Genomic DNA, 14,170 nt, shown 5'->3' on the forward strand with positions numbered 1-14,170 from the left:
TACATGTCTTGGGTCTGGCTTGACACAGTACTTACATGTCTCGGGTCTGGCTTGACACAGTAGTCCGAGGTGTCCCACACCTTGATATTCCCGGCTGTATCCCCTGTAATCACGGCTGTGTTCCTTGGTTTTGAACACATGGCTAACACGGAGTCATCCACACTGTCTGTTGCACTGAAGAAACCTGGAGAAGAAGAAGAGCAGTTTCTGCTGAAGGGCCATCGCAGGTATGTCCAGTAGTGGCTGTAGCGGCCATCTTTCAAAATGGCAACCACGGCGACTAATAGTTATCAAGCTACAACAAGTCAATCTGATGCAGATTAAATACCATTTCTCTATTCATTTGGAACAATACTTTCAGTCGACCTCAATCACACCGGGATTTTCACTGTAAAACGATGAAGATCAAACAAGCGAATACATAATAAACGGGACATTATTTTCTCTTTTCTTATCAAATGAAACATTTATCTCATGGAGTGATAGAGTCTCCTTTGTCAGCCGTTGTCAGCCATTGTCACAAGATGAGATAAATATGTTACATGACAGAACAGACAAATATGCTCGATATAAAGTCATCAACAGTTACTACTGCACCTAGCTCTGATTTCGGGGTGTAGATATTCCACCAATGAAGCACCCCCCCTTCACTGGACACCACCACGGCACTCTCCGTGAACCTGATGGCAGCCCGGTCTCGCAGGAACATCACCTTGTCCACTGGAACCGGCTCACTGGACACACAAACAAGAACAGACCCAGATGTAGGGCAGTAAACATCATCGTACACTTTTACTCTGAACATCTCAACTTGTCTGCAGCGTCATGCATAGCCTTCATAAATCATTGTAAAGTAGGATGGCAAGGCTGGACTTGACAGTGCAGGAACAGGGCCGGAACAAGGGTGTCACCCTTATATGGAAGCAGATCGATTATGGGGGATGCATATTTCAGTTAAGTACAGGATGACTTTGACTCCATGACCTTCGGTAAAAGTCAATCAGCTGTAATTTGTTTGTTGTTTACTGCAGCAGTAGGCAATATTCCAACTATATGACAACAGCCTGAAAATAATGGAGTCTAGACCAGACAAACCTATGATTAATATTATAAGCAATGATCCACACCATTGATATGCTATCAATCACATTGCTGGGCCTGACCATCCAAGCCATTCATATGCCTCATGAGACAAGCAAAGGTTTATTTGGGCCAATTTGAACCTGGAATCCCCACAATGGCAGCTGTATTGGGAAAACAACTCTGAGCATGACATCTATTTTGTACTGAAACAAAAATTGAGGGAACACACACAGACACACACACACAGACGCACGCACGCACACACAGAAACACGCAGGCACACACAGACACATACACAGACGCACACACACACAGACACCCCAGACAGAGACACACACACACACAGACACATACACAGACGCATGTACGCACGCACACACAGAAACACACACACAGACATGTACACAGACGCACACACACACAGACACCCACACACACAGAGACACACGCATGCACGCATGCACGCATGCATGCACGCACTATTTGTGCAAGGAGCAGCATCCCCCCTTCTAACTTCCATGTCCTTCCTACAGTTATTGATCATGTATCATCAGTAAACATGAGCTGCTTCATTTACCCTTTCTGGACTCGATGCTTTTTCTTGTGCCTAGAATTAGGTCGTTCATTTTTCAAAGAAGCTGTTAAATCTTCTATTTTCCTATTTCTGCAATGGAAATAAAAGTACATATTACAGACCTGGATGTAAGGTATCAGCACCATCACTTTCACTCTAAACATCTCAACTTGTCTGCAGCATCACGCATCACCTTCATAAATCATTTTAAAGTAGGATGGCTTGACAAAAGAATCTCTTAGAGGATGTAAAAAAAATTCAGCAGACAAAAAACATTTATCTACAAAGGTGACAAAAAAAAGAAGAAGATTTTTCCCTGTCACTTACAAATTTGTTTGTTGTCCTTTCCGTAGTCTTATAAACATTTTTTCTGTTTCCAAATCCCATACAATAATTTCCCCATCAAATCCTGCTGTTGCAACAAAGTTCGGTGGGCAGAAGTCGATGGAGAGAATGTCATCTTTGTGGAGTTGTCCCCCTTTCCAGTCTTGGTTGGCAGTGATGTACATGTTCTGGAACACCACAAAGTACCATTGCATGTTCATATTCTGTTCTGACAGGTTTCATGCTTGCCGTAAAAGGCGACTAGCGGGATAGGGTGGTCAGGCTCGCTGACTTGGTTGATGCATGTCATCGATCCCAATTGCGTGGATCGATACCTAAGATGTCAATCACTGGATTTATCTGGTCCAGACTCGATTATTTACAGACCGACGTCATATAGCTGGAATATTGCTGAGTGCAGCGTAAAAGAACCAACCAACCAGCCATCTGACAGGTTTGTTTGTTATGACTTTATTACTTAGCAATATGGCAGCGGCCAGTGAATAATTGAGTCTGGACCAGACAATCCAGTGATTGATATTATGAACAACGTCCCACGCAACAGGACACGCAATAAGCCAGGTCACCAACCATGACCACCTGATCTAAGTTGCCTCTTACGAGAGTCACAGGTTGCTTGGGACCAAGCCAGAGAAGAGATGGTCATGTCATGATAATACTACCTAAAGGTGACTTACAAAGTACAGCAGAGTACAACAAAGAAATAATAGTATCGTTGGATTATAGATTTTCGGACATCATATGTTTTTGGACGGCCATGGTTATCGCGATTACTCGCGCTATAATTAGGGGTGTGGTGTCACACAGACACTGTAAATACTTAAATGATGACCTGTTTTTAAAATAAAGTCGTCTTTAAGATGTCAGTGAGATGTTTTACAGCTATTCTTGTAATTAAAAAGAAAATTACAAATGTTTCTTAAGAGTCCGAAAGTGAAAATAACTTTCTCAAGGGCTACAATGCTCCAGAGTATTTGCTAAAATACACAATCACCATAGCACAATTAATTTTGTATTTCTTGCATACAACTATGCATTTAACATTTTAAAAACCAATAGCCATACAACTGAATGTAGCTGTTTCAGCCTGTATACACTATGTCTTTACAGATCTTTATTTACATATTGAATGCAGGTATAATGTATCCATGACCTATAGTGCAGTGAATAACGTACACAAGTACCTCTTGCTTACTGTAACTGATGGTTCTGTCCCTGTGTACTCACGTCCTGGTCTGAGTCGTCGTAGATGGTGAGCAGTCTGCTCCAACCCACTGACAGGATCATCTTCTTGTCCCGGACTGGCAGGATCCCGGTGACCTCGGCCTCTGCTGCAGCCTCCAGCTTGTGCAGGTTATGGCCATTCTGGAAGTTCCAGACCTACAACATGACAAGGCAGGTGCTTGTAGGTGAGTGAGTGAGTGAGTGAGTGAGTGAGTGAGTGAGTGAGTGAGTGAGTGAGTGAGTGAGTGAGTGAGTGAGTGAGTGAGTTCCATGCCTACAACATGACAAGGCAGGTGCTTGTAGGTGATTGAGTGAGTAAGATTTGAAGCAGGATACAGTGCTGAAAGCCATGAGCATGGGTATGGTGCTAGCAAACCTAGAAACCTAATGAGTACAAACTGGGATTCGAACCCATGCTCATAAGATTCATTAATGCCTAAGGGATGCAACTCTGCATGCCCCAGGTGCATGCAGGGCTTATTTCATATCATGAGTTGAGTTTCAATCAGACAACTTGACTGTTCTTAAATTCCTGATGTCTACAAAAAGGAAAATGGAATAATGCTGTTACATACAACTGGTGGAATTTCATTAGTTGTCGTATGCATCACCCAAAATTACACTTACGTCCATAGAAATATTATATTCTATGCTATTATAGTAATGCTATTTTTCAGGCCATTATCATTTGCAGAAGCCCGAGGTCTTCCATTAACTGCCCGACAAAGGAGTGCGGTTGAAAAGACCGAGGGCTTCTGCAAATGATAATGCCCCGAAAAATAGCATTACCGTTATTATAGCTAAAAATGGATTGAATTTGTTATCAGATAAAAAGAAATAACAATATCGATTTTGAAATATTTACTGTAATCAACACGAATGTCACTGACCCACTTTTACAAAAATGGAAACGTCAGAGAACAAATCAGATAACATCACTATTGAACGTGATGTCACCTATCCCTATCCTATGACATCACCTAACAACGGGCGTGATAATGGCCCATCATCAAGCAATATGAGGGAATTATCAAGTTACAGAGGCCCGCTCATTTCTGATTAAATGCAGGCAGTTTTATGATAATTCCATCAATTTTAGCTCTAATACTCTTTAAGTTGTTTAGGTGTGACCTTTGGAGGTTATAAGTGCCAACAAGAATAAGATCTCTTAATCAATCTTCATTTCAAACTTCCAGCTAGATAGATGAAAAGAATTTAGATAGTTTGTCCTTATCCTCATTGCCATCGATAATATCCATTACAAGTTCTGAATCCTGAGGTTTATTTATATACTACTCTACTTTCGACAGGGATATTTACAACTTTCCATATACACAAAACTGATTCTCATATGTCAAGTATATATTTCAATAGAATGACAACCTGATTATCCCTTTCAAACATTGAGTAGTACAGGAAGCATGTTCGTATGGTCATCATTTCAATGTGTTTGTGCAGATTACATGTTTGATAATACATTTATCGCAGGCTTCATAAAATATACATTTCCAAAAGGTATTTTTGTCCCCAAAACTGTGATTCATAAGTTATTGTAACCTTGCCATAATGATTGAACTGTGCTATTGATACTGTAATACAAACTATTTTCTTTTTTTTTGTTTTGTTTGTTGTTAACGCTGCACTCAGCTATATGACGGCGGTCTGTGTAAATAATCGAGTCTGGACCAGACAATCCAGTGATTGATATCATGAGCATCAATACACGCAATTGGGATCAATGACATACATCAACCAAGTCAGCGAGCCAGACCACCCGATCCTGTTAGTCACCTTTTACGTCAAGCATAGTCGCCTTTTACAGCAAGCATGGGTTGCTGAAGACCTATTCTACTCCGGATCTTCACGGGTCGTAATACAAGTAATCTGGAACCTGACATCATGGAGGTTATATGTAGATTAGTTCAATCTCATTAAAATCAGGTCTTAGTGCATTGCAGGTCATGTCAGAATGACATTTCGGGAACCCTGACCGACCAATGAAATGACTAACAAGAAATCTACATAAGCCAACCAGAAAGCAGTTTTCTCAAGTTTTACGACACTAGTGTCAGACAGACAACAGTCAATCCAGACAATGCTTTGACAAATATTTTGAAAAGTTCTCTATTCACAACCTGAAAACTGAACAAAAGAAAATTCGTGAATGTCTAATAGATGGCAGTACTTCTCACTGGCTATGGAAAATCTCTTCAGTTTCAAATTTGTTCCCTGCGAGACAAATGATGATTTTGACGGAATTAGACGAACAGAATTAGACTTATTAGAATGTCATTGGGAATATGCAAGTTGTTCTGTCGTGACATGTAACAGGATGTCCTGAGATCTTTGTTTAGCAGCAGCAAGAACAAAGATCTGATTTTTATGAGATTGAGATTAGTGTTGAGGATGCGCAAGTAGCCTGTTTGCAACACCCACCTTGATGGTGCCATTCCTGGCGCCGGTCATGAGTCTCCTGTACGTCTCATCAAAGACCATGCAGGTGATCTCCTCGTCTCCATGGGCATTGGAGAACACAATAGACTTCCTGCCACTCTCAATGTCCCAGACAGCGATACAGGACGAGTCACAGCCGGTTACGACCTGTTGGAACACATACACACTTAATCTCAACACTGAGGAATGAAGACATATTTCCAATACACTTCTACCACAAGAGTAAACGCAAACACTAAATAGATGACACAAAGGATGAGGTAGGATGAAGGCTCTTTCATAATATTTTGGCCAGATTGAAATGTCAGATGACAAATCAGATACATGTATGTTTAAATAGCTGACCACAAGCAATTTTCCTTTCTTAAAACTAGAACACATTTTGGACTTACAGCAGAACAATATTTGTAAGAATGGCCAAACTGAGAGAAAAAGGCCTAACCATGAGTCCATGACACAAGATTATTTTTTTCACCATATATGAAAGATTATTCTGAGAAAATCAGCATCCTAAAAAAAGGCCTTTTAAGTTTTAACACATTTAATTTTTACTCATACATTTAGACAAAAGTCCAGTATATAAAGTGTTGCCATTAACAAAGAACTCATCCATATGATCACATCTGTTAAATTTCATAACGATTTCTACAAGTTTAGATCATTTCTCAAATTATGCAGATCTTTTAGGCCAAAGGCAAGATGGGACCAAACTACTATACCTGTGGCACTACTTATATACCAAACCTAGGTACCAGGTATCAGTAGACAAACATTACATGTTTCCTGATTTGCGGGTGTTATTGAGTAGTATTTGATGCCTGGACATTCCATATGGAACTGACATTGTTAGCCAGAGGTTTCAAATGTTAAATTTCAATAAGCCACATGTAAGTGCATATGTACCTGTTTGAAGAAGTGGTTGTAAATGGCACAACACAGCTGTGTATCATGTGTGGTGGGCATTACGCTCTGTGGTGCTGCCACCTGCCCAAGCTTCAGCATGCCGATGTAGTCGTTGCTGGTAACGAGCACTGCGCTGTGTGGCGCCCCCTGCAAGTGGAGAGGGAACTGACCGTGTTCTGGCATCCGTCCGTGGATGCTGCTAGGGAACTTGAGTTGCACCGTTTGAAGACAAGTGTGTTCTCGGATGTCCCACACCTTTATCACCTATAGGAGAAAACATGCCCTGTGTAAAGTGATGTCCAATACCGTTATCACCTATAGGAGAAAACATGCTCTGTGTAAAGTGATGTCCCATACCGTTATCACCTATAGGAGAAAACATGCCCTGTGTAAAGTGATGTCCCATACCGTTATCACCTATAGGAGAAAACATGCCCTGTGTAAAGTGATGTCACACGCTGTTATCACCTTCAGGAGAAAACATGCCCCTTGTAAAGTGATGTCACACACTGTTATCACCTATAGGAGAAAACATGCCCCTCGCAAAGTGATGTCACACACTGTTATCACCTACAGGAGAAAACATGCCCTTTGTAAATTGATGTCACATGCTTTATCACCTATAGGAGAAAACATGCCCCTTGTAAAGTGATGTCCCATACTGTTATCACCTACAGGAGAAAACATGCCCCTTGTAAAGTGATGTTCAACACTTTTATCACCTATAGAAGAAACTTGCCACTTAAAAAGTAATGTTCCACACCTTTATCGCGTATAGAAGAAACTTGCCACTTAAAATGTGATGTTCCACACTTTTATCGCCTATAGAAGAAACTTGCCCCTTAAAAAGTAATGTTCCACATCTTTATCGCCTATAGAAGAAACTTGCCACTTAAAAAGTAATGTTCCACATCTTTATCGCCTATAGACGAAATTTGCCACTTAAAAAGTAATGTTCCACACCTTTATCGCCTATAGAAGAAACTTGCCACTTAAAAAGTGATGTTCCACACCTTTATCGCCTATAGAAGAAACTTGCCACTTAAAAAGTGATGTACCACATCTTTATCGCCTATAGAAGAAACTTGCCACTAAAAAAAAGTAATGTTCCACATCTTTATCGCCTATAGAAGAAACTTGCCCCTTAAAAAGTGATGTTCAACACCTTTATCGCCTATAGAAGAAACTTGCCCCTTAAAAAGTAATGTTCCACATCTTTATCGCCTATAGAAGAAACTTGCCACTTAAAAAGTAATGTTCCACATCTTTATCGCCTATAGACGAAATTTGCCACTTAAAAAGTAATGTTCCACACCTTTATCGCCTATAGAAGAAACTTGCCACTTAAAAAGTGATGTTCCACACCTTTATCGCCTATAGAAGAAACTTGCCACTAACAAAGTGATGTTCTACACCTTTATTGCATATAGAAGAAACTTGCCCCTTAAAAAGTGATGTTCCACATCTTTATCACCTATAGAAGAAACTTGCCCCTTAAAAAGTGATATTCAACACCTTTATCGCCTATAGAAGAAACTAGCCACTTAAAAAGTGATGTTTCACACCTTTATCACCTATAGAAGAAACTAGCCCCTTAAAAAGTGATGTTCAACACCTTTATCGCCTATAGAAGAAACTAGCCCCTTAAAAAGTGATGTTCCACACCTTTATCACCTATAGAAGAAATTTGCCACTTAAAAAGTGATGTTCCACATCTTTATCGCCTATAGAAGAAACTTGCCACTTAAAAAGTGATGTTCCACACCTTTATCACCTATAGAAGAAATTTGCCACTTAAAAAGTAATGTTCCACACCTTTATCGCCTATAGAAGAAACTAGCCCCTTAAAAAGTGATGTTCCACATCTTTATCGCCTATAGAAGAAACTTGCCACTTAAAAAGTAATGTTCCACACCTTTATTGCATATAGAAGAAACTTGCCCCTTATAATGTGATGTTCCACATCTTTATCGCCTGTAGGAGATTTCTTATAATCATGTATATGCTTTTGCTGCTTTCATTTACTGCAGGCATTCCAGGTATCAGTGGGAGTATTCTTTTCAAGAGATTATCAGTAACCTCATTCAAGTCAACCCTAACAAAATATTATTAGCATAGACCAAACATATCTATAAAAGAAATAGTTAATTTTATTTCAAACAATCTTATTTCATTCCAATACATTTTGCATATGTAATAAAACCCTTCAGTTATTCATTTCAGTAACAGCAGAAACAAAAACATTTACAAAAAATATGAATAAATCCTAATGCAACAGTCACTCTAAAAGCCATGCACTGCTACAAAATAAAAATGATACGATACTTACTTGTCACCCATTGTCCCTACAACCTAGCCGTGTTCACACTACCCAAACAATGGCAGCTGTATCTGTCTTGATGCAGACAACTCATTTAGGCCGCTCAGATATTCTAATTGCAGCATTGCAGCAGTAAGTTGTCTGACAAGACTGTTTAGATATCGGTATCAGATTTTGTCATGGTGATACGAAATAAGAAGAGATGAACTAGACAAAACAAAGCTGATCGACAGGTGACCTTGTGACATGACCTGGGTTACGACATAAAATGACACAAAAGTTAGTCACAATATTTGTAAGAATACACACAACCAATGGCATGTGTTTGGAATGCTATGCTATACACTATAATGAGTGAGTATGGTTTTACGCCGATTTTTGAGCAATGTTCCAGCAATATCATGGTAGGGGACACCAGAAATAGGCTTCACACATTGTACCCATTTTGGGAATCCAACCCGGGTCTTTGGCGTGACGAGCGAACGCTTTAACCACTAGGCTACCCTACCGCCCCCTATACACCATAAAGGCCAAGTTATGTTTCTTGCTACTGTTCGCAATTTCCTGAGAAAACTTCTTGTTGGTTTGAATCGCAAAATGACAAAGTGAAACACAGCCCCACTCTGTCACCATAACGTTAATCACATTTCTGTTTCACTTTGGAGTGATATATAATTGATAATACTTTGCATTGTAAGACCTCTTATTGGCTGGTTTACAAAATGTTTGGCTTAAAATTTAATATGGCGGTCGAAAATAAAAAAATAAGAATTTCAACTTCCAGATAAGTACTGCTGCTAATGAATGAAAAACAAACAAGTTTTAACAAGATACTGAAAGATAACTCATTGTTGTTTTTTGTGAGAATAAAGACTTCAATACGGGTACATATTATGCACCATTTCTTACGAACAGCTGTGATAAAATCGCATGTGTTTTTTTCAGTTCATTTTCAGTCAAAACTCATTGTGTCAAACTTGGAAGTGTCAATTTTCTGATTGTCTCAAATTCACCTTCCTGTCCCTGCAAATTCCATCTATTTTTATCATAATTAACTATCTGTCGAATTGGATGTGTGGAATTCCAATTTGCTGGTATGCAGTTAAAAAATTGAGAAATGAGTAAAATGATAAAGATTATGTTAGTTCATGTATTCTTGAGCTACGAGTATCAGATCTTACTATACCTAAGAAGAGAATATTAACAGTGAAGACTATTGATAAGTACAAAGTAACTCCTACAGTATACAGGGGGCTATCCAAAGCTGACATTGCAAATGGGTTTGGTATTCCAAGAAATACTTTGTTCAAATGGATAAAAAATACTGACAAAGACCTTTTTCAAATGTAAAGAATCCGTATTCTTATTACCATTCCATCTTTTTAAGCCTTTTCAAAATGGCAATATGTTTGAAGTTGTTACAACGTGATATTGAATTGTTTGTGAATACAAAAATGAATTACATATGGTTATCGACGTTGAATCGTAGTATGAAACAAAACATGACTAGATAACATGTCATAATCTCTCATAACATGATGTTTGGTTTTCGAAAATGCACATTAGTTGGTTGTCTTGAACTCTGGATAACTCAAACTTTTTTCCAGGTCCTCGAGTTTAACACAAGAAAGTTTGACTGTAATTGTAGAACAGAGTTGGCGCCGCTCAAAGTTGTCAGAAGTAAATTCTTTCTTTGAATTTCAGGAATCTTTTTGTAAGTCGATTATGTAAACCAACTTAAAAAATAAAAGGCCTAATGGGTGACAAACATGACATTCTGTCAATGTAACAGATTTCAAATTTGATTCAAAGAGCATAATATTATTGCCTGACAAAACATGCATATTTAATACAATTGAGAAAGGACTAAAAATATCAGGAAATATTTATTGTCAAAAAGCACATCTTATGTTGATTAATAATGATAAAAGTGACACTTTCTCTTTTGTGAATTAAATATGCAATCTCTGGAGCCAGTTGGCAAGTAAGTATGTGGGATTTGGCCTACAGGACAGTTTTATATTAGCTGCTTGTTTCAAGGACCACAGGTTATTATTCTGCCTCTAAACCCCCAAGGACAAAAGGGTTAGTGACGCCACAGCATGCACAGAACATGGTAGACAAGTTCCCAAGAAACACATCTTAGCACATAGATGAGACAAAGATACAAATATATTAATTCCACTGAATGGTATAGTGGTTCCATATCACGTATGACAAAATCTGAAGCATTTTTGCGCTATCATCACACTCATTAAACTATGTCAATACAAACCGCATCCTTGGAATAGCTGAACACTTGTCGGAAACCCTCATGAATAGCAATACCGATGACGCCAGTAGCATGACCAACAAGGACTGTGATTGGTTTACTCGTGACGTACGGGTTCCACAGACGGATGTAGTGGTCGGAGCTACCAGTTGCCAGGATGTTGATGTTCTTGTTGTAGTCAAAACACTCAACACCCTACAGACACAAAAGAGCTGTACAGGCTATTGTTGTTGGAAACCATTTGTTTTAGATATCCTACAAATCAGCAAACATTCTTTTCCTAGACATAATTAAGGCAAAATGTCCCTGACCTTACAATAATTGACAGTGAGGTTTCCTGTTTGGGTTTTGGACAAACCAGATTTCACTGTATTTGTAATTGCTTCACATGGTTGGAGTAGAAACGTTTGTTCCATCTGGAAGTCTCTGTGTCAGTTCTGTGAAGTATAGCAATGTGAAAGGATAGGACATCTAAATGCTCAGGCTAGTTCTGTGGATAGCAATCTTCCAGAAAAATCATGGACGGGTACATCAGAAATCGGCTTCAAACTATGTGGGGATTCAAACCCAGGCCTTTGGCATTACGAGCTAATGCTTAAACCACCACCGGAGGTCACCGAACAGGACACAGCATTCTATGGTATGCAAAGGGTTTCTGTGCGAGATCAGAGCATGAAAAACTTTCAGTATGAAAAGAAAAACATCAATGCCTTAGGAGTATTCATATTCATAAGACCGCCTCCGTGGTCTAGTGGTACAGCATCTGCCCGGAGAACGGAAGGACCGGGGTTTGATCCCCGGCCGCGTCATACCAAAAGACGTTAAAAGAATCTTGTACGCGACGTTAAACCCGATTTCACCTCACCTCACCTCAAATTCATAATCTGCCACAGGAAATTGAGGCCAGTGTTTCAGTGACAGTAAATTGAACATTATGAATAAGTACATACCTTATCTACTCGGAAGACATAAGACCGCTTCAGGCTCTGGACATCGGAGATGACCACTGACTTGCGGTCACTGTCGCAGGAAGAGATGATGGAGTCACTGTCTGGCAGGAAGCGGACCTGTCTGATGATCCCGGGGTGGATGTTGGACAGAACAGAGAACTGGACATACTTGGTGTGCTGGTGCAGGTCCTACAGCAGGAGTAGGCAACAGTTGACAACTGAACATATACGAGGAACTATAATTAAGGGAACACCAAGAAGGAAATGACCAGTTTCGTTGCATGAGACACAGTTACTGAATGTGGATAGCACACTGGCTCAAACTTTACACGTTGCAAATGAATAGCCTGCCATTCATGGTGACACATCCTGGTTACTTCCATGTGCCAATGAATGTCACAACCACATGATTCATTGACTGGGTACAAAAAAGGAAAATGCCTCCTAGAGTGTACATGACAGCAGTGTCTAATATTCCCAAGATTTCAGTCAGACAACCAGCCTGCAAAGTTACCAGACCAAATAAGATATTGCCAGTCCAGATTTTTCTAGACAAATGGACAAAAGTAACAAAAGGGTAAACATAAGAATAGTACTGTTAAATGTAAGTTCTCAGAAAATAACAATCAACTGGTGGATTGTCAACTTAGTAACTTCATCTGATTGAAATTTTATCCATCAATTATGTGTTAACGTTTACACTTAATTTACCTCTTACATTGAACTAAAACTAGAAGGCAAAATAGGTCATTTAGGGAATACAATAGTAGCCCGACCATCTTGTATGTAACTTTTCAAAACTGACCATCCGTCTACAAAATAGACCATCTCGGACTGTAGGGCAGGCGGGTATTTTAAACATTGATGACAGAAAAAGAAAAAAATGTGCGCAATACACATGATTGAAGCTGGCCAATCACAGAATGCAGTTGTCAGACACTTAGGTAAATCTAAAAGCGTGATATCCCAAATGATGGAATGATATCGGCAAACAGGTGGTGTAGGATTAATGTGGGTAGAGGAAGGCCTTGAAAGACTCCCCAGGCAGGACTGATATAGGTGCACCAGTGTGTTGATGAACAGGTTCATTTCTGCACAAGAACTGAGGGACAACTTGAGGCCTGCCACCGGAATCCGACTTTCCAATGCTAAAAAATGGTTGAACTGAGCTTGCGTCAGAACTTTGAGTTCCAGGATGACAATGCATGTTCTCACAGAGCTCGTGTTTCAGTTGACTGTGTGAGGCAGCAAGGTGTCACACCATTACCCCTGCCAGCCAAATCTCCAGACAGGTCACCGATTGAACACCTTTGGGATGTTCGGGGCTGAAGGGTTCGGAACCGACCTCAGTGTTACCAGAACTTGAAACAGTGTGGACAGGCCTTACAAGAAGAATGGCGACCACGGGAGACAATCCAGCATTTGATATCCAGTATGCCGAGAAGTTAACATGCCTCCATTAATGGTCATGGAGCACTGACCAGACATGGACTTTACAAGAAGATTGAATTCCACATCATTACTTTACATGTCACTTCTGAATAAGTTTTGGGGTTACCTTAAATATTGTTCCTTGTGTATACACTTGGTGTGATGGTGCAGGTCCTATGACCTGGGTTGACCAAGTGGTTGTATATACATATCCATCTTCCTGAGGCAAGAGAATTAACTGACTTTAAAAGACCAGTTCCGAACTAGGCTGGAATTCCTGGGCTCAATCATAGCGCCACCAATGGCTATTACATGTTATATCCCATCTAAGCCTCTCCTATGGACCAATCATATTCCACCTCCCATATCACTTGCATTTGCTTCAAACAAAATGGCGGCGCCCAGTCAAGACGATCTGATCAAAACTCAAGATCTATATTGTGATAAAACGGGTCTTACATCGCGAAGTGCATCAAACCACTTGAGCACCTTGATTAAAAACATGAAAAGATTTGTAAAATATCTGTTGACAACAATTTGGCGGTACATATGCTTTGCAAATCCTGCAATCGATCAAAATCTGCACGACAGTTTACTATCCGGATTTCAATTTC

The 14,170-nt window shown here is 39.8% G+C and overlaps 1 protein-coding gene across 9 annotated transcripts in view; it reads right to left on the minus strand.

Annotated features, from left to right (window-relative positions):
* Positions 1–14,170, minus strand: part of LOC124137224 (WD repeat-containing protein on Y chromosome-like) — a 93,208-nt gene that overhangs the window by 13,607 nt on the left and 65,431 nt on the right. For all 9 annotated transcript variants that reach the window (XM_048392406.1, XM_048392405.1, XM_048392403.1 and 6 more), the window contains 9 exons: positions 12,126–12,314; positions 11,179–11,370; positions 6,584–6,847; positions 5,663–5,827; positions 3,230–3,382; positions 1,985–2,169; positions 1,661–1,747; positions 598–734; positions 36–184 (listed from right to left, as the gene is read on the minus strand). In XM_048392406.1, coding sequence (XP_048248363.1) covers positions 36–184; positions 598–734; positions 1,661–1,747; positions 1,985–2,169; positions 3,230–3,382; positions 5,663–5,827; positions 6,584–6,847; positions 11,179–11,370; positions 12,126–12,314 — 1,521 coding nt within the window. The remainder of the gene's footprint in view (positions 1–35; positions 185–597; positions 735–1,660; positions 1,748–1,984; positions 2,170–3,229; positions 3,383–5,662; positions 5,828–6,583; positions 6,848–11,178; positions 11,371–12,125; positions 12,315–14,170) is intronic.

This window comes from Haliotis rufescens, unplaced genomic scaffold (assembly GCF_023055435.1).
Source record: "Haliotis rufescens isolate VD_foot unplaced genomic scaffold, xgHalRufe1.0.p SCAF_11, whole genome shotgun sequence".
Classification (NCBI taxonomy): Eukaryota; Metazoa; Mollusca; class Gastropoda; order Lepetellida; family Haliotidae; genus Haliotis; species Haliotis rufescens.